This window comes from Ornithodoros turicata, unplaced genomic scaffold, assembly GCF_037126465.1.
Source record: "Ornithodoros turicata isolate Travis unplaced genomic scaffold, ASM3712646v1 ctg00000945.1, whole genome shotgun sequence".
In the NCBI taxonomy this organism is placed as follows: domain Eukaryota; kingdom Metazoa; phylum Arthropoda; class Arachnida; order Ixodida; family Argasidae; genus Ornithodoros; species Ornithodoros turicata.
In genome coordinates, this window is record NW_026999421.1 from 320,435 (window position 1) to 346,625 (window position 26,191).

The 26,191-nt window shown below is 45.8% G+C and overlaps 4 protein-coding genes across 9 annotated transcripts; all 4 read left to right on the forward strand.

Annotated features, from left to right (window-relative positions):
- The first annotated feature begins 2,858 nt into the window (after positions 1-2,858).
- On the forward strand, positions 2,859-15,703 carry LOC135375795 (zinc finger protein 287-like). 6 transcript variants are annotated; one of them, XM_064608442.1, is made up of 7 exons: positions 2,891-3,013; positions 3,226-3,350; positions 3,955-4,039; positions 4,847-4,930; positions 5,053-5,291; positions 6,868-7,020; positions 14,916-15,703. In XM_064608442.1, exons 5-7 carry the CDS (start codon positions 5,081-5,083, stop codon positions 15,701-15,703), a joined length of 1,152 nt encoding a protein of 383 aa, XP_064464512.1. In that variant the 5' UTR covers positions 2,891-3,013; positions 3,226-3,350; positions 3,955-4,039; positions 4,847-4,930; positions 5,053-5,080. The 6 variants fall into 6 exon arrangements, with proteins under 6 accessions (XP_064464511.1, XP_064464510.1, XP_064464512.1 ...); XM_064608441.1 differs by lacking the exons at positions 2,891-3,013; positions 3,955-4,039 and adding an exon at positions 2,859-2,883; XM_064608440.1 differs by lacking the exon at positions 3,955-4,039 and having other exon boundaries at positions 2,883-2,908.
- Positions 15,704-15,751: 48 nt separating this feature from the next.
- On the forward strand, positions 15,752-17,505 carry LOC135375796 (zinc finger protein 583-like). The gene is made up of 2 exons (XM_064608444.1): positions 15,752-16,691; positions 16,784-17,505. Exons 1-2 carry the CDS (start codon positions 15,752-15,754, stop codon positions 16,819-16,821), a joined length of 978 nt encoding a protein of 325 aa, XP_064464514.1. The 3' UTR covers positions 16,822-17,505.
- A 1,393-nt stretch (positions 17,506-18,898) lies between these two features.
- Positions 18,899-20,820, forward strand: LOC135375788 (zinc finger protein 501-like). The gene is made up of 2 exons (XM_064608427.1): positions 18,899-20,133; positions 20,196-20,820. Exons 1-2 carry the CDS (start codon positions 18,975-18,977, stop codon positions 20,198-20,200), a joined length of 1,164 nt encoding a protein of 387 aa, XP_064464497.1. The 5' UTR covers positions 18,899-18,974; the 3' UTR covers positions 20,201-20,820.
- A 2,668-nt stretch (positions 20,821-23,488) lies between these two features.
- On the forward strand, positions 23,489-24,907 carry LOC135375763 (zinc finger protein 233-like). Its single transcript, XM_064608404.1, has one exon. The coding sequence runs from the start codon at positions 23,865-23,867 to the stop codon at positions 24,438-24,440; it is 576 nt and encodes a 191-aa protein (XP_064464474.1). The 5' UTR covers positions 23,489-23,864; the 3' UTR covers positions 24,441-24,907.
- The last annotated feature ends 1,284 nt before the right edge of the window (positions 24,908-26,191 follow it).

A 26,191-nucleotide genomic window follows, 5' to 3' on the forward strand; every position in this document is an offset into this window, starting at 1 on the left:
CATTCTAGGGTATCAAGTGTTTCACGGACTAGTGGGAGCCATGATAGCGGACGATTTTTTCCCTCCCGAATTCGCTTCAAATATTTAACTAGAAAAAGTCAGACCCTATCTATGAAACACTCACCACCTGAGTGTAAATTTTACACAGACTTACCATTACTTTACCATAAGCATCACCTCCTGACAGATACTCACCGGAGTGCTGTTGATGTACCTGGCCCTGTTGTGGCAGGCATGCAACATCAGGTGGTTCCGATTTAACTCTCACGGGCTGATCGCGGAACTCCAGAGATAACTGCATTTTCTTGGTGTTGTGATTCCAAAGGGCCTGGCACGTGATGACTCGAAGTCACAAGAATCTCTTGCCTCTTCTTTAATGCAGAGTGCTGTCCTCATCCCATGTAAATTAAAAAGAGAAAATTGGGTCCCGAAGTGAAACAAATACAGCAATGGTTTTCCTACGCTCACAGAACATGAAATCCCTGAACAGTGTATTAGTGAAAACGCCAACTCACGGTTTGCCAGAGGGTCAGCTACGTTCAGACAGAAGAGGTGCCGGAGAGAAGTTCCCGACGAAATATTGCGTGGACTTCTTTTTCCTTCTGAAGAAACATGATACACGTATTTAACTACTTTCCAGATTCAAGATGTAACATTTGGAAGGCGGAAAGTGTGATGAACGAGGTTAATATTTTTTCCCCTTTCCAACACTTACACACCAGGAAGCCACGGGCAGTTTTGTGCAGTATACAACATCTGCTTAGCTGGCAGGCAATTTTATAACAATCATTATGTAAATAGAATTCTCAATGTGTGTGTGTGCATGAAGACTCGCTTAATTAATTTATATATTTACAGTATATGACAAAGTACCATCCAAGTAGGAAGACCACATACAGGGTGTCCCAGAAAAATGCCTCATTGAATTAGTTTTTAAAAAAACTACGCCACCTAGAAATAACACGGTCAACGGAATTTGTTCTTGATAGCTTTTTTGCCGCCTGCTGATGTGATTGCCACCTAAACCAGGTTTTATTATGCAAATTATTATGAACGGAAATAAAAAATTTGTCACGTAAAGGTCTGTCTTTTACCCCACCAATGTGAAGCACTTGAAAAATTTACTCAAGTTCATGATAAATGACGGGGACGTATAGCATCTGCCGGACGGGCCCAATCGTTCATGCAGTGAAGTCCGGCGGACTGTCCATGATGTGAGGAACGCAGTGGGGCACCTCAAGCTGGCACCGTCCAGAAGGTGCACAGGAAGGCATAGGACAAGCTGCATGAAGGTAACTTGGACTTATCCAACTACAGACTCAGTTACCTAACCTCACGGAACCTAACCTAGAGCTGTACCAATTTGCAAAGTAATGAAGAAAGATGGAAGTCATTGAAAAGGTTATCCAGCTGTAGGACTCAAACCCACATCTTCTGGATTTACCGTGGGTTCGAGTCCTACAGCAGACTAACCTTTCCAGTGACTTATCCATCTTTCATCATTAATTTCTTAAGCACTCGAGGCTTCGTACGTATTTGTCCTTTCTATGTTGTTCCAGCCTCAGGACATCAATAATTGTCTCATGTTGCAAACAAAGCTAACTTACATTACCCTGACTAGAATATAACCTAACACTAACGGAACCTAATCTAACTTAATCTAATATCTACGACACTGCATGAAGGAAGCCGACTTGCGGAATGGTGACGCCAACAAAAGAATGTCCAGCCGATGCATTATGCTTCATTATTATGCATCAAGTTAGGCGCCCGTTTGGCAAAAGCGAGCATATAGTTGTCAAGACACGCACGGCGGATACCGTGATGTTGAAAGATCCTACATCAATTTCATTATTCATCCAAGATGAATTATGCAGGCTGATGTGGTTATACGTCGAGATAGAACTTACTATTTTCCGTAGAGTAGAATGAAGCCCTGTTGTTCTCACTTGAGCATGCGGCCTGTGTCCTGGTCCTCCAGGTCCTGTTCTGGATTCTTCTCAAAATTGTTTTGTTGCCCTGTACGATGCTTGTGCATTAAGGGAGCACGGAACGAAGGATGTTTTCAAAATAATGAAGATCCCAATAGCCCCTTAATTGACAGAGTACCTCATTTCAAATACCTCGAAGTGAAAAGTAAACACTCGAAGCTATTTTGCCACTACTACAACCGCGCTGAAGCTTTAAACCAGTGCACTGTTCAAACTTTGTGCCGAGCATGTTTGTTTATAGACACCATATTTACAAGTTTGATTGCCGCCATGTAGAAAAGGAGGAGGAGGAAAGAATGGTGCCGATCGTGGTGCAGATATCCTTGCGTGGCGCTAACTGTAAGAAAGAATAACGATATGTCGAAGAATAATAAAATTGCTCTGTATGGCAGGTATTCCTGAAGAATTTAGTTCCCCGAATAAGGGAAGTCGTGCGAATGTTCGTATACACAACAGAAAAAGCGCGATAAATAATATGACGATGGTTGACGTCGTCTGCTACGGTATATACGTCAAACTGTATGCTCCAAAGACAAAGCCGCAACGAATTACATACGAGTGATGCACAAAAGAACAAATTAGAAGTCGTTTGAGTTGTCTTTTCACGTTCTGTGTACTATTTAGGTGCAATTAGTTAGCGCAGATCTCTTCCGGTCATCGATATGTCTCTTGAATTTTGACGCGGGACACACGCACTGGAAGTAAATTAACACAAGTTCCGTGATACGGGGAATTAAATTTTTCAAGATACGTGCCATAAAACGCAATTCTATTGTTCTTAGACGTATCATCATATTTTATCTCACTTTACACCACGGCGTACCATCATATTTCATCCTTTTTTTAAAACTCATGCAATCGACACCACTCTTTCCTCCTTCCTTCAATGGCGGTAAGCAAGCATGTAAACATGATCGGTACAAACTTTAAAGCTTCTAGTACGCTTCTAGTAATGACAAAGTAGCTTCGAGTGTCACTTAGAAGTAGCCTTTACTGTTCACTTCGAGGCAAAAGCAACGTGGGTACCTGTCAATGGAGATGACATGGGAATCTTCACTGTTCACTGACTGACATGACGCGCGTAAATCTAAATCTGTGCTGCGCTGTGTGTTGTGTCGTCCTTTGTTTGTTTCCCGGCACTGTTTTTTAAAATCGCTTTTAAAGTGTAAATCTACATACTCCCTGTTATTGTTATTGATGTGATCTTTTGTTCAGCGCTTACATACTGCTCTAGGATCATCTGGGACGAACAACAATCGGGGATAAGCACCCGGAACAAAACAACCCCAGTGAACAGGACACAGACACCCATGCACAAGCAAGTGTGAAAAACGAGGCTTCATCTTCAGAAGTTCTACAGTGAGTTCTATCTAGCCGTGTGACATCGGCCTGCGGATATAATTAAATGTTGCAACGGGTGTTCTAATTTTTGAAAGCGAGTACTCAAAACTACAATGAAGCCTGAATACATGTACCCTTGAAAGGAAAGCTATCAGGACTGGTTTTCTTTGTGCGACTTTAAACAAAAAGAACTGCATCAAGATTAAGGTGCACATGCTAACATGTCCTCTGGTCTCTGCATAAAAACATCCGTATAACTGACAGAAAAGATTCTCTAAAAAGAACTGTCCCCATAGAGCAAGGCATGTGGTATTGGTATCTCGGCCACATCACCTTCATGGAAGACTTTGACTACTCTCCTATAGGTGTTTGCCAGGCTGTCTTCCCCAATAGCCACCGATCTCAGTATTCTTGTACTCCTCATTAGTGCTACACAATCCAAGGTCCCTCTCCAAGCACACATGGTCGCAAGCTCATGAAAATATTTTTTCTAAAACTGCATTACGAGCTAAACTCTAGACGGAAGACATGACAGGTGACCGTGGAATCAGCGGACGAGGTGGATAGCATCCGGTGGAATTTAACGGAATCTTTTCTGTTTCCGTTACTGCCTCTGTTTCAGTTTCCGTTACAAGTAGGGATGGGCCAACAGAATCCCTGAATCCTAGGCAGGGGTTCGGGAATGCGAATTCCAATTGCAATAAACGGCGAGTAGAATCTTTTGAATCCACCGACCGCGTTTGTTTTTTGTCTTCTTTTTCTTTTTTTTTTTGCACGTCATGATTGTGCCGAAATCCTGATTGGCTGATGGCTGGTTTTCTCTTCCGTCTCTTTATGTTGCTTCAGACTGAAACAGTTTTAGAAAGAACTCTCGGAACTAACTAGGAAAGTTACTTTACAAGTTGTAAATTAACGTGGCTTGGCTTTTCGATTGCTTCCAGATTTACGGAAAGAATGCGGACTTGGGAGTTGATCTAGTTATTTCCCGTAGTAAACGAAAAACGTGTTACATAAATTATATTTCGGAACGAGTATACGGATATATTTTTTCCCTGAAAACGAAACTATTATTCAGTTAGTTTTTCATTCAACAAGAATATCAAATTCTGCTTTGAAACATTCTACAGGGTGTTTATATTTAGCCTTTACAGAATCTTCGTTACAAGATTATGAGAGCAATATAGATGTCGTCTTTGCAGCTGAGTTCTACGGCTAGGCAGACATACGGTCGAAGAAAGTGTGCAACTACCAGACGCCTAATTACCAAAAATTACAAATCCTGAAACACGGTGCGTTAAAATGTCCATCACCCGAATTTTGATACGCAAATGAGTCAAAACCGCCGCGACTTGGGACGCGGGTAGTAAAAAAGAGGATAGCAAAGGTTTGTGGAGTTTACGGTTCATCCGGTAACATTGGGGGTATCCTGGAAGAATTTGTGTATTTTACTGTATCTCGGGGTTGCCTTTCAACGAGCATCGTGCTTCTTACTTAACAAGAAACAATCTTTACAGGAGATTTAGACAAGAACCCCTCGATGGTGCTTCTTCTGTCTTGACTGGGAACCCATGCAGATACGGCTGACCCTTTGACACGCAGTGAGTTGTCACTTTAATTCATACACTGTTGAGCATTTTTGCTTTGGTTTGAGCTTACAGAAACCGTTTCTGTATTTGTCCTGCTTCTGGTCCCACTTTTCTCATTTTCCTAATTTACATGGGTCGAGGACAACAAACGATTTACTCCTCATGAAGGAAGAGGCAAGACATACTCGTGTCTTTGAGTCTTCACGTTCCATCACCTCGGATTCACAACTCCAAGAAATGCAGCTCCCACCAGAGATGAGTGGTCAGCTCGTGAGAGTGAAGTCGGAACCACCTGATGTTGCATGCCTGCCAGAAGAGAGACAGATACAGCAACAGCGTCACAACGAGTCTCCATCAGCAGCTGATGCTTGTGGTAAAATCTTTCTAAACAATATACTTAAGGTGTGAATGTTTTATGGACGATCCTTGGCAGAACACGCTAATATGGTGTTTCGTACTCATGCGTGTACTGTTATCAATTACATTTCTTCGCCTAACAACTTCGAATTTCAAAATATCCAGTCTTAAAGTGATGAGGACGATATGTGTATGAATACGGGCACTCACCCTTGACCCTTGAGCCAGCTGAGCTGTGGACTAGGCTAATAGGCTTCGGTAAGATGGTGGAGAGAACGTGGCTATCCATTACATGTAGCAGGATTTAAAGTGGCGCCAATGTGAGTGGAAACCAGGAGACAGCGCTTCGAATCCGAATCTTTACGACTGCCTCAGCACTTTTGTAGCGCAACCAGACTGCACACACGCTCATTTGACACGGTGGGCATAAGTAGGATAAGTAAGAGCCTTTATATGGAATTTCAGTTGAAGAAAAAAATCTGAAAGCCCCAGCACCTACTCTGTAACGAGCGACGAACCGTCACTGAGGAGCGCACGCACAACATCGTGCCGAAATGCTTCTTTCCACTCGACAAACAAATGTTCGGTGGACCACGTTCAGAAAAGGAAGGTAGGGAAAGTGTGCGCACACACAGAAAAAAAGGACAGACAGACAGAAATAAAGCTGGCCAGGACACACGACCAAAAAGATTTGCCAGCCGCCAAACCAGATGACATCGCCCCTCTATGTTGGCAACACTGAACACGGGCCATATACAGACAGACAACCTACGTCCGCTGTAGCAAGATACTCATGTACACTTCTTGCCCGGGCTAGCCCCAAGCACGATGAGCCCACCATTTTCCATGGCGGACGTAGAGCTGTTGGCTGTCCACCAATTAGGGACGGTGGATTTTAAAAGATTTATTTCTAAGGCGTTTATTCTTCAAGGTTTATTTTTCGGAGCCTGTTTGAACAGTGTGGCTTTTCTTATGCTTCGCATTTATGGGTGTATTTTGCAAGTTTGATCTTTAACAGATTTATTTTCGAATGTTTTGTTCTTACACGATGTACATCTTTCAACATCATCCCATTGGATAAGGTGCAGAGAGCCTGCAAGAAAAAAAAATCGCGTGTAAGCTGTGGCTAATACTCTAGGATTACGGTACATCCTGCATGTCCTTCTGTGAAGTGTTGTGGAACAGGTGGCAATGACCAGAAGCCTTGGTATGATCAATATGTTTTGCATTTCGTGCAGCAAAATATAAGGAAAACAGTCACAACTGCCATTTACGGTATTGTTGCTGCGGATAAAACCGATTTGTTCATTTTCTTTTTGCGCTTTCAGTGCTACAGCTGAAAAGAATTAATTTATAGTGTCGGGCCTATAATGGCATTTTCCGTGCCTAAATCAGGATTTTTACCCTAACACCAGCTTTCTCACCCCATATAGTCACTGTGTATTTCTAGTTTTGTCGACTGACAGTTTTGAATGCAGTGTGCACGGATAGGTTAAAACAGAGTGCGATTAGTTTCAAAAAGGGGATGGTGATAAACCGTCGCATGAGATTTGCAACATGGCTTACTTCTTCCGTTTTTTGTTTTGCCGCAGGAGTTACGACTGGGATGTGTCGCATTAAAGAAGAACCTCGAGAGGAATCTTCGAATGAACATCCAATCATAGAAGTCAAGACAGAGCCTTATAACGTTGTCATCTTGAAGGAAGAGGACCAGATGGGACACAACTCCGATTCAACATCGGAAGGTAAATACAAGATGTTCGAGGGAATTTATATACCCAGGCTCTCACACGGGCAGTCTTCAATAACCATTGAAACCCACAGCCATTCAACGTGTGTGTAGTGCTACCTACTGTAACCAGTCAACGATTGAGAGCCAGTTAGATGCGATGCTCTTTGGAAAGTTAATGCGTTGGTGGCGCTGCACAAGGGGGGGGGGGGGGCAATGGTCATTGGCTACAATGGTGATTGAAGACTGCCTATATGACAGGAGTATTAGTCAACACCAAACCACATGGCATCATACAGACATAAAACAGGGATGCAACGGGAACTCCTTCAGTTTTCTGCTCGTCACACACTGGCTGTGCACGTTGATGTTTATGCTTATTATTATTACATTCATTAATTATTACGATTACGATCTTTGAGATAACAGTACCTCCAATATTAAGATCAAATTTCTGGTTCCTGTCATCTCACCCGTTGGAGCACGTGTGAACGTGACATCAATATAACGATAGTCGTGAAACTGCCTGTCTGCATATGTCGATCAGAGTTCTCCTGATGGGTAGTAAAACCACTGCCTACTAGATTATAACGATCATGTCATAATTGGCAACCCCTATGAGGAGCCCTTGAGTCCCTTGAGCCCAATCCGTTAGGGGCGCTATTCATCTGCACACGAGATCTGCATCACGATTGGATGATGGAAATTTGAATTCTAAATACGCAGAAGCGTACGTACGACTACCGTAGCAGACGACAGCAATAGCTCCTATGAAAACACGTAGAATGATGATGATATTCAACCTCAGAATGAAACATCTGTGGAATATCCACCGCTTGTACAGAAATACTGCGGTAAATTGAAGTACAAGGTATTGTAGAAGTTGAGGAAGCAATAACTTGGACGATGAGTAGCGCCACCACTATCCTCCAATAATGTGGCATTGGGAAGGGGTGCCTATAACATGGTCGTTGTAATCTAGTAGGTCCTGAGTAAAACGCATCTGCGCATCACCGCCTGGTGTTAGATAGGGCTCGATAGAAGTAGAGGAGGATGCGCCCTCTCCACATTGTTCTATCCCCCTTACCCAAGCAGCACAATGTACTGAAAGTCGAGTGCAATAGGGGTGGCCGGTATGCGTCTTATCAATGTTCTTTAGTTTCATAAGTGTGTTCAAGGTCCTCCACCTACCCTGTCCACCCCTATTGCACTCGATTTTCCGTACATTGTGCGGCTTGGGTAAGCTTTTCGTTTCGTTTCGTTTTTTTTTTTTTTTCTTGTTCGCTCTGTGCCACAACGGTGTCTGGTTCCCGGGTGTGTCTTACCGAGAAAACAAATGCAGATCGCCCTGAAGTTGCACGTGCTTGGAGGAGCTACAAAACTTGAGTCGGCAGACGGTTGCGTGTTGCCACTGAAACGCGTGTCAGCGGATTGTCCGCAGTTGAGCTGTGTCCTTCTGGATGATGCAGTTCCGATGGCGAGAATGATGATGTCTATGGCATTGGATGACGAGTAATGGACGAAGTCGTCAATCTAAAAAAATCCACGAGATGGAGAGCCTCACATTGAATCACTGGGTACGTTGTCCTTGGAGAAAAGCTTTCGGCTCAAAGCCGAGCTTTAGAGCTGGACAAAATGCTTTTGCACTCGTAACAAAGGCGTGCACGTTCTACTTTTTCGTTGACAGTGTTCTACCTGCACCGTTATTCTTTGTTGACGTGATCCGAACCGGCGATTTCGCACAAAGCTTGTTTTGGATGACAGCTCTGATGTACAGCAATCAGATTTTGTTTGCCAGTCAGTATCGTAATCAAATGGGGTAAACTTTTAAGCACGTGTTCTCCTGTGCGGAAAATTGGCAGAGTTGGCTGCGCAGACTTTCACCGCATATGTTGTGTTTCTTACTGCGAAAGGTAACCATGCTTGTGACTGAAGGAATCAAGTGTGATATCCAAAACGCACTGATGCAGGATCCACATCGCGCGCAATCGAAATTAGGCAGCGATTGTGATTGCCCTCAGGTACGGACAAAGCGAGTCTCTGTGTCAGAGATCAACAACGCACACACTTGTCCTCGTTCGTGAACATGATTACACACACTTGAAGGAGGGTTGATGCAGAGGCTTCCTTTCACCCTCTCCTTCTCGCTATTCACACTGTTGCTTCTGGGTTGGCAAGATGGCGGCGATGACACTAAGAAAACAACGTCGACGAAAGCTGAAACAGATGAAATGGCATTTGTATTAAGGAAAAATTACTTCTTCAGAAATCTCTGGGTGTTTTTTGTTCGCACAAGACAAGTGAACGCTCTAAACTACCATCGTAAGTTTGGTTTGGTTAAGTTTTGATAAACTAAAGTTTGGTGCGAATCGAACGTGTGCTGCCATCTCGATAGAGTGTCGCGCACTAAAATATTTGCGAATTTGGGCTCGATACAAATCAACAGATAGTCCTGGGACTCTACAAAATGTGTCATTGACAAGGGTATAATACAAGGAGAACACACCAGTGCTTGTGTTTTGACGATATTTTATGCCGTTTCTGAGCGCTGTGCGAAAAAATGTTCTCTAATGTCTTGCGCAGAAGTCATTCTCCTTTAATGTGAATTTTTCGGCTGCAAATGAACATCATGATCACAAACGTCAAGTGCTGATGGTACGGCATGCTCAGCGGGAATGCACCGATCCAGATTGTGTGTGACAGTGCGCTCTGGGTATAAAATGATGTGGACACCTTGTAATTCTGAAGATCAGCTTAAACTCTTAATGCTGTAGCTGAACATACTATAACCGCTGTTACAAGGGCCGTCTTCAACGACCATCGAGATTGATGGCCATTGAGGATGCACTTAGGGCCGCCTAGCGTGTAATGTGTCAGCCTAACAGGAAACATTGGATCCAACGCTTGAGAAGTTGACGCGCCACCCGCTTGATGGCTCTACTTGCTCTTTCAATGGTCAATGGTCGTTGGTTTCAGTGGAGACTGCCCATGTGACACGGTAATAAGATTGGACTGATTAGATTAGACATAAATTTCAATAAAAGAATTGTATGCATTCATTTCGGTACGCCGATTGGTGCACCAAGTTCTCTTTTCTTATTTTTAACGTATCTTTGACCCGTGGGGAGCTCCCGGGCAATTGGAATATAGTCAAGGTTGTTCCAATTCCTAAAACAGGTTGCAAACTAAACATTGCAAATTACCACCTGATATCCCGTCTGAGCACACGTAGTAAGGCATTAGAACATATGGTATACAAGCATATTTCCAAATGTCTGGAAAGTAAGAATTTCCTCTCTGCCACTCAGCATGGCTTTCACCATGGGCTTATGTCCATTGCCCCTAGCGCCGTAACACGCTATGCCAGAACGGATGCTCGTTACCAAGAATATTGAGCTCAACTTGCAAAGAATCGTAGGCCGCAGGGCTTAAAACTTATCCTTGTCGCGTTCTTTTCATTGGCCCACACCCTTATCACGTTATTCTATTCTTTTACTGACCGTGCGGGAAAATACTGTCTGACTGTGCTTTCCAATCAACATTGACCTGTCACGTTCATTGACCTCAACCCCAAAATGCAGGGTATACTGCTGGACTGTCTTCGTACTTTTGTGTCCACTGGCGCACCGTCCCCACTTTATGCCAGAACTGAAGTTTTTTACCGATAATAATGGGCCCAGCAGCAAAGTGCTTTTTCTTTGACCTTTTGTGGACGGTGTGAAAAATTAAGGAAAAACTTTATACATAAAAAACAAAAAGGAAGCTGATGTTCGGGCGTATGAAGCTATCTTTTGTACCCTGAGAGAGTCCATGATCAGACGGTTCCGCCATGTAGAACGTCTGTCCACAACAGCGAGTTGGCTCTTCGGCTACGAGCCTGCTGGGATACGAGAAGTGTTTGAATAATCAGCGTGTTTGAAACAGTGGCCGGCCCACCCAATGTGAGTGTACGTAGCCCTCGTTAACTGTAGAAATAATCTCTTACACGAAGCGCTGTCAAAAAAAAAGAAATGACAGCACTTGTACAAATTCTGTGTTACAACCAGGTTCATCTTAGAAAGCAACCATCTGTTTCTAACAGAAATGACATAAGAGAATTGTCGGCTTTTCTTGGACTATGCTATGCGTTACAAAGTAAGTTGGTTAGTCAATAAAAATGAGATGTTGATTTGCCACCTGCATTTGTATTCTACTTATACCGCACCAAATGAGTCCCTCGTATTTCGATATGAGTAATTTCTGCTTAGCAATGTTAGAGTTAATGACGGTAACACAAAGCGGTCAAAAGATCCAAGCTAGGCGAACTCTCAGACGAGTCAAGACATCCAACCGGGTCAAGAGATGCTCAGAGTCGAGAGATCAGTGGATCTCTGGTCTCGATGGATCTCTTGATGTGGAATCGTAGAATACTAGAACCGACCTCCTTTGTTGTACACCATGCTGACCCCGGAATATGGGCCACAGGGATTGTGGCTTCCTCTGTGGTCTCCTTTGTCCCACAGATTAGTCGCGTCATACTGCCCACGCTTATCTGCGAGTTTAGCTTTCCTGCCCGAAAATTTTCAAAATGTTCCTAAAAGCGAGTCCTGCGGCTTATCTGCAGAGGGACCTATACACGTGAAATTACGGTAGATTAGACATAAATATGAATAAAAAATGTATGCATTGATTTCGGTATGCCGAGTTGACAACCAGGTACCTTTTTCTCATTTTTAACGTATCTTTGACTTGTGGTGGAGTTCCCGGATGATTAGAAGATAGCCAAGGTTGTTCCAGTTCCTAAAATGGGTTGCAAACTAAACATTGCAAATTACCATCTGATATCCCGGGCACATGTACCGAGCACATGTAGTGAGGTATTAGAACATATCGTATATATAAGCGTATTTCCAAATATCTGGCAAGTAAGAATTTCTCCTCTACCAGTCAACATGGCTTTCGCCACGGTCTATAAGCACAGTGAACACAACTCGTGATCTTGCTAAAGTGCAGGACTGACTGCTTTAAATACACGTTCTTTCCTCGAACCGTCGAAGAATGGAATTCTCTGTCATCTGGTCGGGTCTCACACCACAGTGTCACGGCATTTGTGAAAGGCCTAAACGTGTTTTTTTTTTGTTTATTTTGTTTCCATTTCCATCTAACAAAAGATGGCGGTGGCCCGGAAAAAAAGCTACAACAAAGTAGCTTGAGGGCATCTGGGGGCCGCACTTACACTAGGCAGCACTGTGCAGAAATACAGTACACAGTACACAAGTATGCTGTACACAGTAAAGATAAATAATGCACAAGAATCAAACACACATTAGCCTATACTACATATTCTCATAAACATAAACTTTATGTAGTAAGTACAAATATGGCACAAGAGAATAGTGAAAAGGAAAATTATAAAATAAAACCACTCAGTGCAGCTCAGTAAGTTAAAAAAAAAGCATGTAAAATTTACGGCAGTACCCATACACTTTCTGTAGCATGTAGAAACAGAAGAACAGTGAAAAGAAAAAAATGATAAAACAGAAGTACTCAATACAGGTCACTGAGTAAAAGAATCGCACAAAATTTGCTACAACTTTTTGAATTAAATTTAATCAATTAATTAATTTAAAATACTATGACGTAACTGTTTATGCTCGCATGTTTTCAACCCAACTACATGATGCAATATAGTATGTGCCTCATAAATTATTTTGGACTTTCCCTGCCCCTCCTGCTTGGACCCTCTTAGGGCTTATAGTAGCATTTCACAAGTAAAAATAAAATTTAGTGCTCCGTATGTGGGATATAAGCAACCGTTAAGGTTTTATTTTCTCGAACATTGGGGGCACCAAAAAACATGAAAAAGTGTTGCTCGTCCTGTGCGTCCTCGTGGCCTGTGGATGACGTTGCTGCATTTTCTTTGCCTGGTAATGGAAGTGTCGAAGTGGAAGAGTCCATCTATCTTCATGATTGGCACAACAACTCGGGTGGCATGGTAAGAGCTTAAAGTGCGACTCCACAACAAAATATACCACGATTGTGACACAGCAGTAACCCCTGCAGTGTCAGGAACATACATACGAAATATCGCATTCCCAAAGTGTGCAGATTTTATTCCAACGAATCATTACGAAGTGAGCGCTTCGCCTCTGTGAAGCAAGAGGGCGCTAAAGCAACACTGCCGACGTCATCCTGCATGGAAGAATGCAAGCTTCATAGCAGACGACAGTGCCGGGTGTCGCCACAGTATGTTCCTCCGGGCGAACCGCTGTGTGCTTTGCATGTTGGTTTGGTTTGGTATTGTCATCATTTACGAATTAATTACCCTCACAAAATGAATGCGAATGTTGTATTCGGTATCCAGTGAGCGGTTCGTGTTCGGTATGATGCTCACCTATTTTTTTTTTTTTATCCTTCCGAAGTCTCCCTTTAAGGACAGAACACATTTTGGTCTGTTAGCATTCTCGTAGGAGCCCGAGATTATTCGTGCTTGTAGTGGAGGTAGTGTCTCTCTGCATGAGTCCCTGACTGCTGATGATCGAACGTCCCTGCCTCATTCTCGAAGTTGGACCCCTTAATCGCTCTGGACGAGCGTCACTTGTCTTCAGAAAAACAGCTTTCGTTTGATTGCTTTAAAAAATTGTGACTCATCCACGCGACGTTCTGGTTCTGCAAGGGTGTAGGGGGCAGCACTATATGTATTGGAGTGAGCTTCATGTCGCAGTTTGAAGCGAAAAACGTGAGGTGACAGCGCAAGTTTTTAAACAGCTCTAAACAGCTTTTAAAGCTCTAATGCATCGCGTTTGTCACAAAAACAAAGTTACCACGAGATTTGTGAGCGGGCGTTGACACCAGCGATATGTGTCCGGGCAGCAGAGACGAAAGTGGTGACGTCTGAGCTCTTTGAGCAAAGAGGACGATGACAGTGTGGCTGGTTTAGCAAGCAGCGATCACTCGCGTTCTGTCTACAAAAATGACCCGCCGTCTGCTCCTCGTGGGTCCCCATTCATTCTCAGGGGCATTCAGGAAGCATTTTGATATTTTGGGTATTGATGAATTTACCAAATACTTTGAGCTTCCTACATTTGTGTATTCTCTGTCACCTTTCTGCAGAATGTAACATCTTCGCCATCTCTTTACATAGAACAGAAATTTATGCGCCAGCCTCTATGGAATGCCACGTACTGCGAAGAAAAAAAAAATCAATTCAGTGAACAAAATTAGGTATTCTTCCAAACGTTCGAGGGGTTAACTTTTTAATCGGATTTCCTCTACAAGCGACAGGGCTGGCTGAGTGGGCCATCCTTGTTGCAAGCCGTACTTAAAGTCGAACAGATCCTGAAATACGCATGTGCGTAAAAATAAGCATCCTCGAATTTTGATATGCAAATGAGCCGAAGTCACGGTGAGTGTGGTGAAAAAGAGAGCTTACGTTCCGCGTGCACACCAGTAACGAAATATCAACTTTTTTTTTCAGTCTACTCTAAAGGGCTGAGCTAGTACATCTTTAGCCAGTTTTGGCTGGAATGGCTCAACTGTGTCAAATTAGCATAATGGCTCGGAAGCCCTTCCTGCACGTTCACAGTCACAAGACGGTGGAGATAAGCCGTACATATTTAAGCATAGTTATATGACACTGATACAAAAATTAACAAAAATGCTCATACGGGAAAGGAAAAACAACACGCTGTGACTGTCTCAGATTAAGCTCAGGTGGTTCAGTCCGAAAGTCCTACTCTTCATTTCTTGGCAAATGCTGGAGCATGGTGCGAGCTGCGTTGAGCTTGTGGCCTCAATCGTGCACAATGGGGATTATTTGTGGAGATGGAATGCAAACGGCATGACAGGGCTTTGTGAATGTGGCACCACCTATTTTTTCAAAAGTCCGGAGTCAGAAATGCTTCTCGTAATGTCCGATTTGTGAAATTTCAGATGCAAGCGACAGCACTGATACGCTCCATATTAAGGACAAGCCCAGACGCACTTGTGAACAAGAATACTCAGGTTACCCTTCTTCATATGCACAGTTCAAGATCAGCACAACAACGGTTGAACTGCAGCTCGACAGCACTGCACTAGTCGCTACGAACGATCGACACGCTGAGCAACATAGGGACCAAAGCAAGCCGTGTGCACTTGCATCCATGTCGAAAGCCAGCCTCGAATGCCACAGGTTTGCAGACTGTCACAACGAGTCTGAAAAGTGTTCCACTACTCCTCCATCGGATGTTCAGGTGGGAGGGATGGGTTCTGGGTGCAACACTTGTCCCTCTGCATTCTCGTGGTCTGCAGGAGACGAGAACCACATGGCTTCAGAGTTCAGCACGAGCCGGAACCTACAGCAGCACAAGAGGCCATATTCATGCAAGAAGCCATACAAGTGCGATGTCTGCCCTGCGGAGTTCACAAGGAATGCTCACCTGGAGCAGCACAAGCGGACACACACAGGCGATAAGCCATACAAGTGCAGTGTCTGCCCTGCTGAGTTCAGCCAGCGCGGGAACCTACAGCGTCACCAGTGCACACACACGGGCGAGAAGCCATACATGTGCAATGTCTGCCATGCAGAGTTCATCCTGATTGGGCACCTACAGCAGCACAAGCGGAGACACATGGGTGAGAAGCCATACGAGTGTGATGTCTGCCCTGCAGTGTTCAGCCACAGCGGGAGCCTACAGCAGCACAAGCGGACACACACTGGCGAGAAGCCATACAAATGAGATGTTTGCCACACGAAGTTCAGCCAGAGCGGGAGCCTACAGAAGCACATGCGGACGCACACGGGCGAGAAGCCATACAAGTGCGATGTCTGCCATGCAGAGTTCAGCCAGAGCGGTAACCTACAGCAGCACATGCTGACGCACACAGGCGAGAAGCCATACAAGTGCGATGTCTGCCATGCAGAGTTCAGCCAGAGCGGTAACCTACAGCAGCACAAGCGGACACACACGGGCGTGAAGCCATACAAGTGCGATATCTGCCCTGCGGAGTGCAGCAGGGGCGCGGACCTACAGAAGCACATGCGGACACATACTGGAGAGAAGCCATACAAGTGCGTTCTCTGTCCTGCAATGTTCAGACAGCGCTCAACCTTGTCACGTCACAAGCGGACACACACGGGCGAGAAGCCATACAAGTGCGATGTCTGCCACGCAGAGCTCAGCCTGAGAGGGACCCTCCAGCAGCACAAGCGGACACACACGGGTGATAAGCCATACAAGTGCGATGTCTGCCACGCAGAGCTTAGCCTGAGAGGGACCCTCCAGCAGCACAAGCGGACACACACGGGTGATAAGCCATACAAGTGCGATGTCTGCCACGCAGAGTTCAGCCTGAGAGGGACCCTCGAGCAGCACAAGCGGACACACACGGGTGATAAGCCATACAAGTGCGATGTCTGCCACGCAGAGCTCAGCCTGAGAGGGACCCTCCAGCAGCACGAGCGGACACACACGGGTGATAAGCCATACAAGTGCGATGTCTGCCACGCAGAGTTCAGCCTGAGAGGGACCCTCGAGCAGCACAAGCGGACACACACGGGTGATAAGCCATACAAGTGCGATGTCTGCCACGGAGAGTTCAGCCTGAGAGGGAACCTACAGAAGCACATGCGGACACACACGAGCGAGAAGCCATACAAGTGTGATCTCTGTCCTGCAATGTACAGACAGCGCGGAGCCTTGTCACGTCACAAGCGGACACACACGGGTGAGGAGCCATAAAATTGCAACCTCTATTGTGCAGTGTTCATCCACAGCAGAAACTTGCGGTGCGATACAAGTGCCGTCTCTGTCCTTCAGAATATCACAAGCAGGCACCCTGGAATGAGAAGCCATAAAAGAACATTCTCTGTTCTGCAGACCTGAGGCACAACACAAACCTGCAGTGTAACAAGAAGACCTACGTGGGTGTGAAGCCATACAAATGCAACTTCTCTACTGCAGAGTTCATGTGGAGCAGGAACACACAGAGTTAGAGAAGAATTTGCTATAGCTAGTTCAGTCAGAGCACAAAACCTGTGGCTTAACATGCAGCCAAGACACACTTGTGACGGCAACCATGCAAGTGCGCAGGGACCAAGTACACTTGAAAAAGTGCCAGTGCAGTGCTGTTGTGTGTCCTGAACCCAGAGACCTGAAGAAGCACATGCTAATGCACAGAGAGGTGAAGGCTATACGGATGCAATCTGTCTCCCGCGGTATTTTACTTGTGTTCGACATTCTGAAACTCGCACGCATGAACAGACCGAGGGCAAAAAGAGTTGAGTTGGGTGGTGACACATGTGAAACGTAAGAAAAAAGAAGAGTGCAGAGAAACAGACAGACTGTGAAGGAACACCCATACAGTGGCCCTCATCTGCTAACCAAGGCTTACTTCCATGAACGACATGCATTGCATTGTTTCCTGTTTGCCTCTTTATTCCTTTTTCTCCTTCTTCCTCTTCATTATTATGATGAATGCTTCTTTTATGCCTTATATCTCTTCAACTGATAATATGAACAAATAAATCAACCCAAAGAAATGAAAGAGCAATATTTCGGCAAGACAACTTGTAAGAGGAATCCTGAAATCACGTTTTGTTTGACGAGCATCCATACTGTACAATGCGTTACAGTTTGTAACAATTTGCGGTTGACATCTCAGGAGGAATCGCCGAGAGACAATCGTGTGTGGTATGAGTGATTAAACACTGTGACATCAGTCTCGAGAACATTTTTTGTGCTGAGAGGGTTGACTGGACACTGGAACTACTAGAACTAGAACTAGGACAACTACTACGATACAAACCTGATTTTACTGGATTCTTTTCTAATTGAGAGTGTAATAGGTATTAGGGTAGGGTAGGGTTAGAGGATAAATAGGGTCGAAAAATTCACACACTAAAAACGATGGAAATAGGCGGGCATCTTTTTATGTACTGGCAATTTCCCCGACAGTGTGCAAATAGCCGAGGTTATTGTGATTTACAAAACCGGTGACAGGAACTGTCCATCTACTTACTGTCCCATCTCAGTGTTACCAGTCCTTTTCCAAGGGGTCTGAACTCGTAATTTATAAATGACTCGACGATTATTTTAAAAAATGTGACCTTCTCTCTGAAAAGCCGTTCTGTTTTTGACAACATAGATCAACTGAGCTTGCTCTCCTTGTACAAAAAATGGTCATTGTTAAAAACATTGAAAGTTGGCTGCTGACCTTGGACGTGTTCATTAATTTCAGCAATGCCTTTGATTCTACATCGCAGAGTTCTGGAAATCTTGTTTGGGGGGAACTACCCTGAAAAATTGGGTTTAACCCGAAAACGAAGAGCCCTGAGCACACAGTATGCACATGTACAGCTTTGAGCTATTCAAGGAATAGTATGAAGATTACTAAAAACTGCACTGCAGAGTTCACACATCACTGACTCGAGAAAAATAAGCTTAGCCTAATTGTATGACAACAAAACAGAAATAAAAATATTCGTACAAGAAAAGAAACGAAACATAATGATGTGACTGTCCCAAATTGAGTAAGAGCAGTCCGTCTGAAAGTCCTACACTTTACCTCTCGGAAAATACTGGAGGGTTGTGCGCGCTGCTTTGAGCTTGTGGCCTAGGTCGTGCACAATGGGGATTATTTGTGGAGTTGGAACGCGGACAGTGTAACAAGGCATTGCGAATGTGGTGCCACCTAGTTTTCAAAGATCAAGAATCAGAGATGCGCCTGGACTGGCATGCCCTCATAATGTCCGTTTTATGAAATTACAGGCGCAGGAGAAAGTACTGACACGCTCCATATTAAGGACAAGCCCAGAGGCACTTGTGAATACTCAGGTTGCAGTTCTTCATATGCACAGTTCAAGATCAGCACAACAATAGTAGAACTGCAGCCCGACAGCACTGCACTATTCACTGTGCATATATGAATGACCAACTAACTGAGCGACATCGAGACCAGAGCAAGCCGTGTGCACTTGCATCCACGTCGAAAACCAGCCTCGAATGCCACATGTTTTCACACTGTCACAATGAGTCTGAAAAGTGTTCCACTACTCCTCCAACGAATATTCAGATGGGAGAGAAGGGTTCTGGGTGTAACATCTATCCCGCTGCATTCTCGTGGTATGGAAGTGACAAGAACCATGTGGTGAAGCATACTGACAAGAGGCCACACAAGAGTGATGTCTGTCCTGCAGAGTTCAGCCTGAGCGGGAACATACAGCAGCACAAGCGGACAGATTCATGCAAGAAGCCACACAAGTGTGATGAGTGCCCTGCAGAGTTCAGCCGGAGTGCTCATCTGCAGCAGCACAAGAGGATACACACAGGCGATAAGCCATACAAGTGCGATGTCTGCCATGCAGAGTTCAGCCTGAGAGGGAACCTACAGCAGCACAAGCGGACACACACGGGTGAGAAGCCATACAAGTGCCATGTCTGCCACGCAGAGTTCAGCCTGAGAGGGAACCTACAGCAGCACAAGCGGACACACACGGGTGAGAAGCCATACAAGTGCGATTCCTGCAACGCAGTGTTCAGCCAGAGCGGGCATCTACAGCAGCACAAGCGGACACACACGGGTGAGAAGCCATACAAATGTGATGTCTGCCACACAGAGTTCAGCCAGAGCTGGGCCCTACAGCAGCACAAGCGAACACACACGGGTGATAAGCCATACAAGTGCGATTCCTGCAACGCAGAGTTTAGCCAGAGTGGGCATCTACAACAGCACAAGCGTACACGCACGGGTGAGAAGCCATACAAGTGCGATTCCTGCAACGCAGAGTTCAGCCTGAGAGGGAACCTACAGCAGCACAAGTGGACACACACGGGTGAGAAGCCATACAAGTGCGATTCCTGCAACACAGAGTTTAGCCAGAGTGGGCATCTACAACAGCACAAGCGTACACACACGGGTGAGAAGCCATACAAGTGCGATGTCTGCCACGCAGAGTTCAGCCAGAGCTGGGCCCTACAGCAGCACAAGCGAACACACACGGGTGATAAGCCATACAAGTGCGATGTCTGCCACGCAGAGTTCAGCCTGAGAGGGAACCTACAGCGGCACATGCGGACACACACGGGCGAGAAGCCATACAAGTGCGTTCTCTGTCCTGCAGCGTTCAGACAGTGCGGAACCTTGTCACGTCACAAGCGGACACACACGGGTGAGCAGCCATAAACTCTCAACCTCTGTCCTGCAGTGTTCATCCATAACTCAAACTTGCAGCGTGATACAAGTGTGGTCTCTGTCCTACCGAATATCACAAAGAGGCGTTCTGAGGCGAGAAGCCATAGAGCCGTTTACTAGGAGAGGTTGGCCATTGGGAGGAGCCTGTCCCAAAGCGCGCCATTTGACGTGACACGATGGGCGGCGCCAAGGCCAGTGGCATCATTTTGCATCAGAGCTATCGCCTTGAAATCCCCCATTCCGCCATTTTGGGGCGGAGGCACAGCCTTGAAATTCCCCTGTGCCGCCGCGGGTCGTCTTTCATCCCAGTCAAGTGGGCGGAGCGATGACGTCTGTGACGTCACGGCGGCTCCCCCATCTCCGGGCGGCAAAAGATCAGAGAATGGCCAAATTCTTCCTATAAACGGCTCTGAGAAGCCATAGAAGAGCATTCTCTGTTCTGCAGACCTGAGGCACAGCACAAACCTACAGTGTAACAAGAAGACCTACATGGATGTGATGCAATACAGATGCAACCTCTGTACTGCAGAGTTCATGTGGAGCAGGAACACACAAAGTTAGAGAAGCCGCTGCTAGAGCTAGTTCAGCCAGAGCACGAATTTGTGGCTTAAGATGTAGCCAGGACACTCTTGGGATAGGGACCATACAGGTGCGCAGGCACCAAGTACACTTGAAAGAGTGTCAGTGTAGTGCTGTCATGTGTCCTGAACTCAGAGACCTGAAGAACATGCTCATGCACAGAGAGGAGAAGGCGGTACCGATGCAATCTGTCTCCCGCCGTATTTTACTTGTGTTTGACATTTTGAAACTCGCACGCACGAACAGACCGAGGGTAAAAAGAGTTGGGTTGGGTGCTCACGCATGTGAAACGTAGAAAAAAAAAGAAAGAACAGTGACGAGAAACAAACAGACCATGAAGGGACACCCGTACAGTGGCCCTCATCTGCTAAGAAAGGGTTACTTCCATGAACAACATGCATTGCATTGTTTCCTGTTTGCCTCTTTATTCCTTTGTCTTTTATTCATTTTTTTCCTTTATTCCTCTTTATTATGATGATGAATGCTTTTTTTATGGCTTACATGTCCTCGACTGATAACATGAACAAATAAATCAACCAACCCAAAGAAACAAAAGAAAATATGTCTACAAGACGTGACAACTTGTAAGAACAATCCCAACAGTTACCTTTTGTGTTACGAGCATCTGTTGTGTAATGTGTTACAATTTGTAACAGTTTGTGAATGACACATCAGGAGAAATCACGGAGAGACTATCGTGTGTGGTATGGGAGATTAAAAACTGTGACATCAGTCTCTAGAACGTTTTTCTTTTTTCTTTTTTGTTCCGAGAGGGTTGACTTGGACACTGAAACTACTAGAACTACAACTAGGACAACTACTGCTCTACAAATTTGACGATACTGGAGTCCTCTCCAGTTGAGAGTGATAATAGGGTAATAGGATAGGGAAGGTAATAGGATAAATAGGGTCCAGAAATTGAGGCACTAAAAACGATGGGAGTAGCCAGCCACCTGTTTACGTACTGGCAAGAACGTGCAAGTATCCAAGGTTATTGTGATTTACAAAAGCAGTGACAGAAACTGTCCATCTAATTACCGCCCCATTTCAGTGTTACCGGTCTTTTCTGATCGTTTTGAATCTCTGATTTATAGATGACTTGCCTCTTATTTTAATAAACAAGACCTTCTCTCCATAGTTAATTTCTTAGGCAATTTCAGGCATTGTACGTATTTGTCCTTTCTATGTTGTTCCAGCCTCAGAACATCGGTTCTCTCATGTTCAACTGTTGCCGCTTGCGTCGATCCCGTCGTATGAATGTGTGTATGAGTGAGCAAAAATGTAAGAGTGAGAAGAGGATGAGTGAGAGAGAGTGGTTGATTTTTCTCTTGATATGACGCGCCCTTGGAAGTCGCTGGGGAGGTGTGTTACCTTAGCTCAACTGGTAGAGCCCTGGACCGGTAACCCAGAAGATGTGGGTTCGACTTCTACAGCTGGCTAACCGTTTCAGTGACTTACATCTTTCATGGTCTATGGACTTCTGTTCTTTATTGTTTCTGAGCTGGTTCGCTCCCCCCCCCCTTCTCCGCTGAATGTGTCACGATCGCCCTGGTGGTTGGAACCCTCAGTTTGAGAGACAGTGGCCTACACCGTATCTCCGTGGCAGTCGTGTTGCCAGACGACGTGGACGACATCACGTGTGGCGCGTTGTGGCACACTGAGTGACTACAGGCATGACAGAGCGGGTAGGGGTGTCCGCTCGTTGGCGATAGCAAAGGGCGTGCGTAAGACTATGAAGCGGCCTGTTCGAATCCAACTACCGATGGGCTATGCCACAATTTTCCGCCGAATGTCGGCGCACTACTCCCTGAAATCATCCCAGTGCCCACATCAAAACCCTATGCCCCACTCCTTCGCTGTCCGCGCTGCTTCTTGGAACATCTGTACGCACCAACATCTAGACAGCAGAAGGCCGGCTTACTCCTATGTCACACAAAGAAGCCTGCTGGTGCAATTCCGTTAACACTGCCATTACATCAATGAAAGAGCGAACAAGAGAAAACATCAGCAGCTCGAAGAGCTCACACGGGTCTTCTGCTATATGTGTTGCTCACACCGAACGTTCCTCCGTGGCACTAATACGTAATCACAAAGAAGCACCCATTATTGATCCTTGCACGTCGGACACGCCTTACAAAAACCACGCTCTAGGTTGTGATGTTCAATATCAGTAACGTGATGCCAGCCACTATAAAGGAATCAGGTGCTAGTCTTGTCATATTTTTGGAGCCGTTATCGTAAAGGCCTTCCGACCTTCCAAATATCATCTAATCCTTCAAAATCTCTCCACTGACCCCTCGTTGCGATAAAGAAACGAAGGAGGGGGTGATGGCGCATCGCGAGAATCAAAGGAACCCTTTCCACTTACGCTAGGCTTCACCAAGTCCAAAAAGTAAATTCATGAATTGCTAGTACGTTTAAAAAAAGTACTTATACACGAAAAGAAAAGAAACAGAAGGCCATGACTGTTCTGAATGGGACTCGGGGCATATGTTTGAAGGACAGGCACTTGACCTTTCAGCAAATATGAGAGGGGACGAGCCACTTTAAACTTGCAACTTCAATCGTGCACAATGGGGATGATTTGCGGAGTCTGACGAGGAGAGCCTGGAAAAGCACAGCGAACGTGGTGCCATCTGGTTTTTCAAAAATTATGAACTAGAGATGCGGTTGGACTGGTTCGCCCTCTGAATGTTCGATTTTTGAAATTTCAGCAGCAAGAGAAAGCACCGGTACCTTCCATATTAAGAACAAGCCAAGAGGCACTTGTGATCAAGTATCTCCAGGTTGCACTTTCTCAAATGCGCAGTTCAAGATCAGCACAACAACGGTTGAAGCGACGAAACGATTAAACGACAGTGCAGTAGTCACTATGGAAGATCCACCCACGGAACGACCTCCAGAAAAGAGCAAGTCATGTGGACTTGCATGCACATTCAAAGCCAGACCGAAACACCACATGTTTGCACACTGTCTCAATGAGTCTGAAAAGTGTCCTGCTACTCCTCCACCAAATGTTCAGATGGGAGAGGAGGGTTTCGGGTGCGACGTGTGTCCCTCTGCATTCTCACAGTCTGTCAGCCACGAGAACCACGCCACGTTTCGAAGCGTACTGATGAGAAGACATATATGTGCGATCTCTGTCCTGAAGAGTTCATCCAGGGCACGCACCTGCAACGCCACAAGATGATGCACACTGGCGGGAATCCATGGAAGTGCGATCTCTGTCCTGCAGAGTTCAACCGGAATGCGCATCTACGGCTGCACAAGCGGACACACAAGGAGGAGAAGCCATACAAGTGTGATGTCTGCCATGCAAAGTTCAGCCGAAGCAGTGACCTGCAGCGCTATAAGAGGACACACACCGGTGAGAAGCCATACAAGTGCGATGTCTGTCCTGCAAAGTTCAGCCGGAGCGGGCACCTATGGGACCACACGAGGACACACACTGGCGAGAAGCCATACAAGTGTGACCTCTGTCCTGCAGAGTTCATCCAGAGTACGCACCTGCAGCATCACAAGAAGAAACACATGGGCGAGAAGCCATGCAAGTGCGATGTCTGCCCTGCAGAGTTCATCCAGAGAAGTAACCTGCAGTGTCATAAGAGGACACACACTGGTGAAAAGCCATACAAGTGTGGTGTCTGCCCTGCGGAGTTCAGCCGGAGCGGGCACCTACGGGACCACAAGCGGACACACACTTGAGAGAAACCATACAAGTGCCATGTCTACCCTGCGCAGTTCAGCCAGAGCAAGCACCTACAGCATCACAGGCGGACACACATGGGGGAGCAGCCATAAAAGTGGGACCTCTGTCCCGCAGAATACAGCCACGGCGTGGGGCGAGAAGTCATACAGGAGCACTCTCTGTTTTGCAAACTCGATGCACATCACGAACCTGCAGCTTTACCGGCGGACGTCCATGGGCGTGAAGCCACAGAAATGTAACCTCTGTCCTGCTGGGTTCAGCCACAGTACAAACACACACTATCCAGAGAACAAGCTGCTAGCAGGGTGTCAGCTTCTTCAGCGAGAGCGTGAACCTCAAGCTTGACAAGTAGCCATGAGGCACTTGGGATAGAAACCATGCATTCATGCAAGAAAGCAGCCGTCCCAGTGTCAATTCCGTTGTCCTCTACCCGGACACCTGAACAAGTGCATCCTAGTGCACAGAGAGGCAATGCTGTATGACACCATATTTTATTTCTGTTCGATATTTTTAAACTCGCATACATGAACAGACTGAGTGAGTTTGAAAAAAAGTTGGATTGAAGCTGGATTGGGTGGTGATGGATGTCAGAAGGAAACCCAGTGCCTGTGGAATGACATCTATGGAGCGATCACTGTGAGACAGTTGTGTGTTGTATGAGAGATTAAATGTGGTTGTGATGTTTGTTACATGAGACAGCGTTAGCTTTATTAATGAATAAATGTTCTCGTGACTGACGCTTCAGGTACAGTTGAGAAACGTTAGTTACGGCAGTCACAACTAGTCCCGCCTTGCGAGGAGAAGGGGTTTTTTGAGAAAGGGCGCAATCATACTGCCGCCGATGGGGCTGTCCGACGTTCTATCGTTACAGTGGCGTCCCCAGTTTTGGGGGAACGCTTTTTATGCGAGGGAGTGACTGGACAATACAACTACTCCCCTGCTACTTGACGTCATTGGATTAACCTCAGATCTGTATCGCCTCTGTTAGGGATGCACTCGCAGATGACGACGCAGGAAGGAGTCATCCATTTTGTCCAACGCCTTCGTCAAATGAGACTCGAAGGAGTCTGCAGTCAGGAGTACCACATGTCCTTGCTTATTATACTCCGCAGATAGAGTGATTGACATGAGGACTGTATGGGGATCACTACTGTGCCGAGATGAAATCACTGAGACTTGCTCTGCTCCAGCCGTGCACCGTCGTTGCTTTGTAAGCTAGCGCCGAGTCTCGTTGAAACAGGTATGGTTCGTTACCGAAAATGGAAATTGATCCAAGGGACCAAATGCTTCTTTACGATGTCGTTCATGTGATTGCCCTGGTGGATCTTTACTCGTGGACCTACGAGCTCTCCAGCACATCTGACGCGTCTATTCCCTCATCGCCGATCAGGACTCGAGTTCCAGTTGAGTTTCAGGCGTCTACATCTTTTTCACGCTGGGACAGTATCCATGGAGGAAGGAAACACCAGGAGCGGCACTTTCCTCCAGACTGGCGTAGCTGCCCCCTAGCGGTCGCTCGGGTCAAAATCGCCATTACGTCCTGTCCACCACGTGATCCTCTCTAAAGTTTCGGTTTTGCGAGACTTTGTTTTTCGCGCTGCTCTCCGTGTGATTTCGCTTTTCGAAAGTCATTTATTGTGAAAATGTGAGCACGTCGTACAAACGACGTATGGTAATGTGTTTCTGTCCCGTCTGCGGCTCTCGCCGAACAGAAAGCAGCTCTGTCACGGGAACACGTTTTATCGTA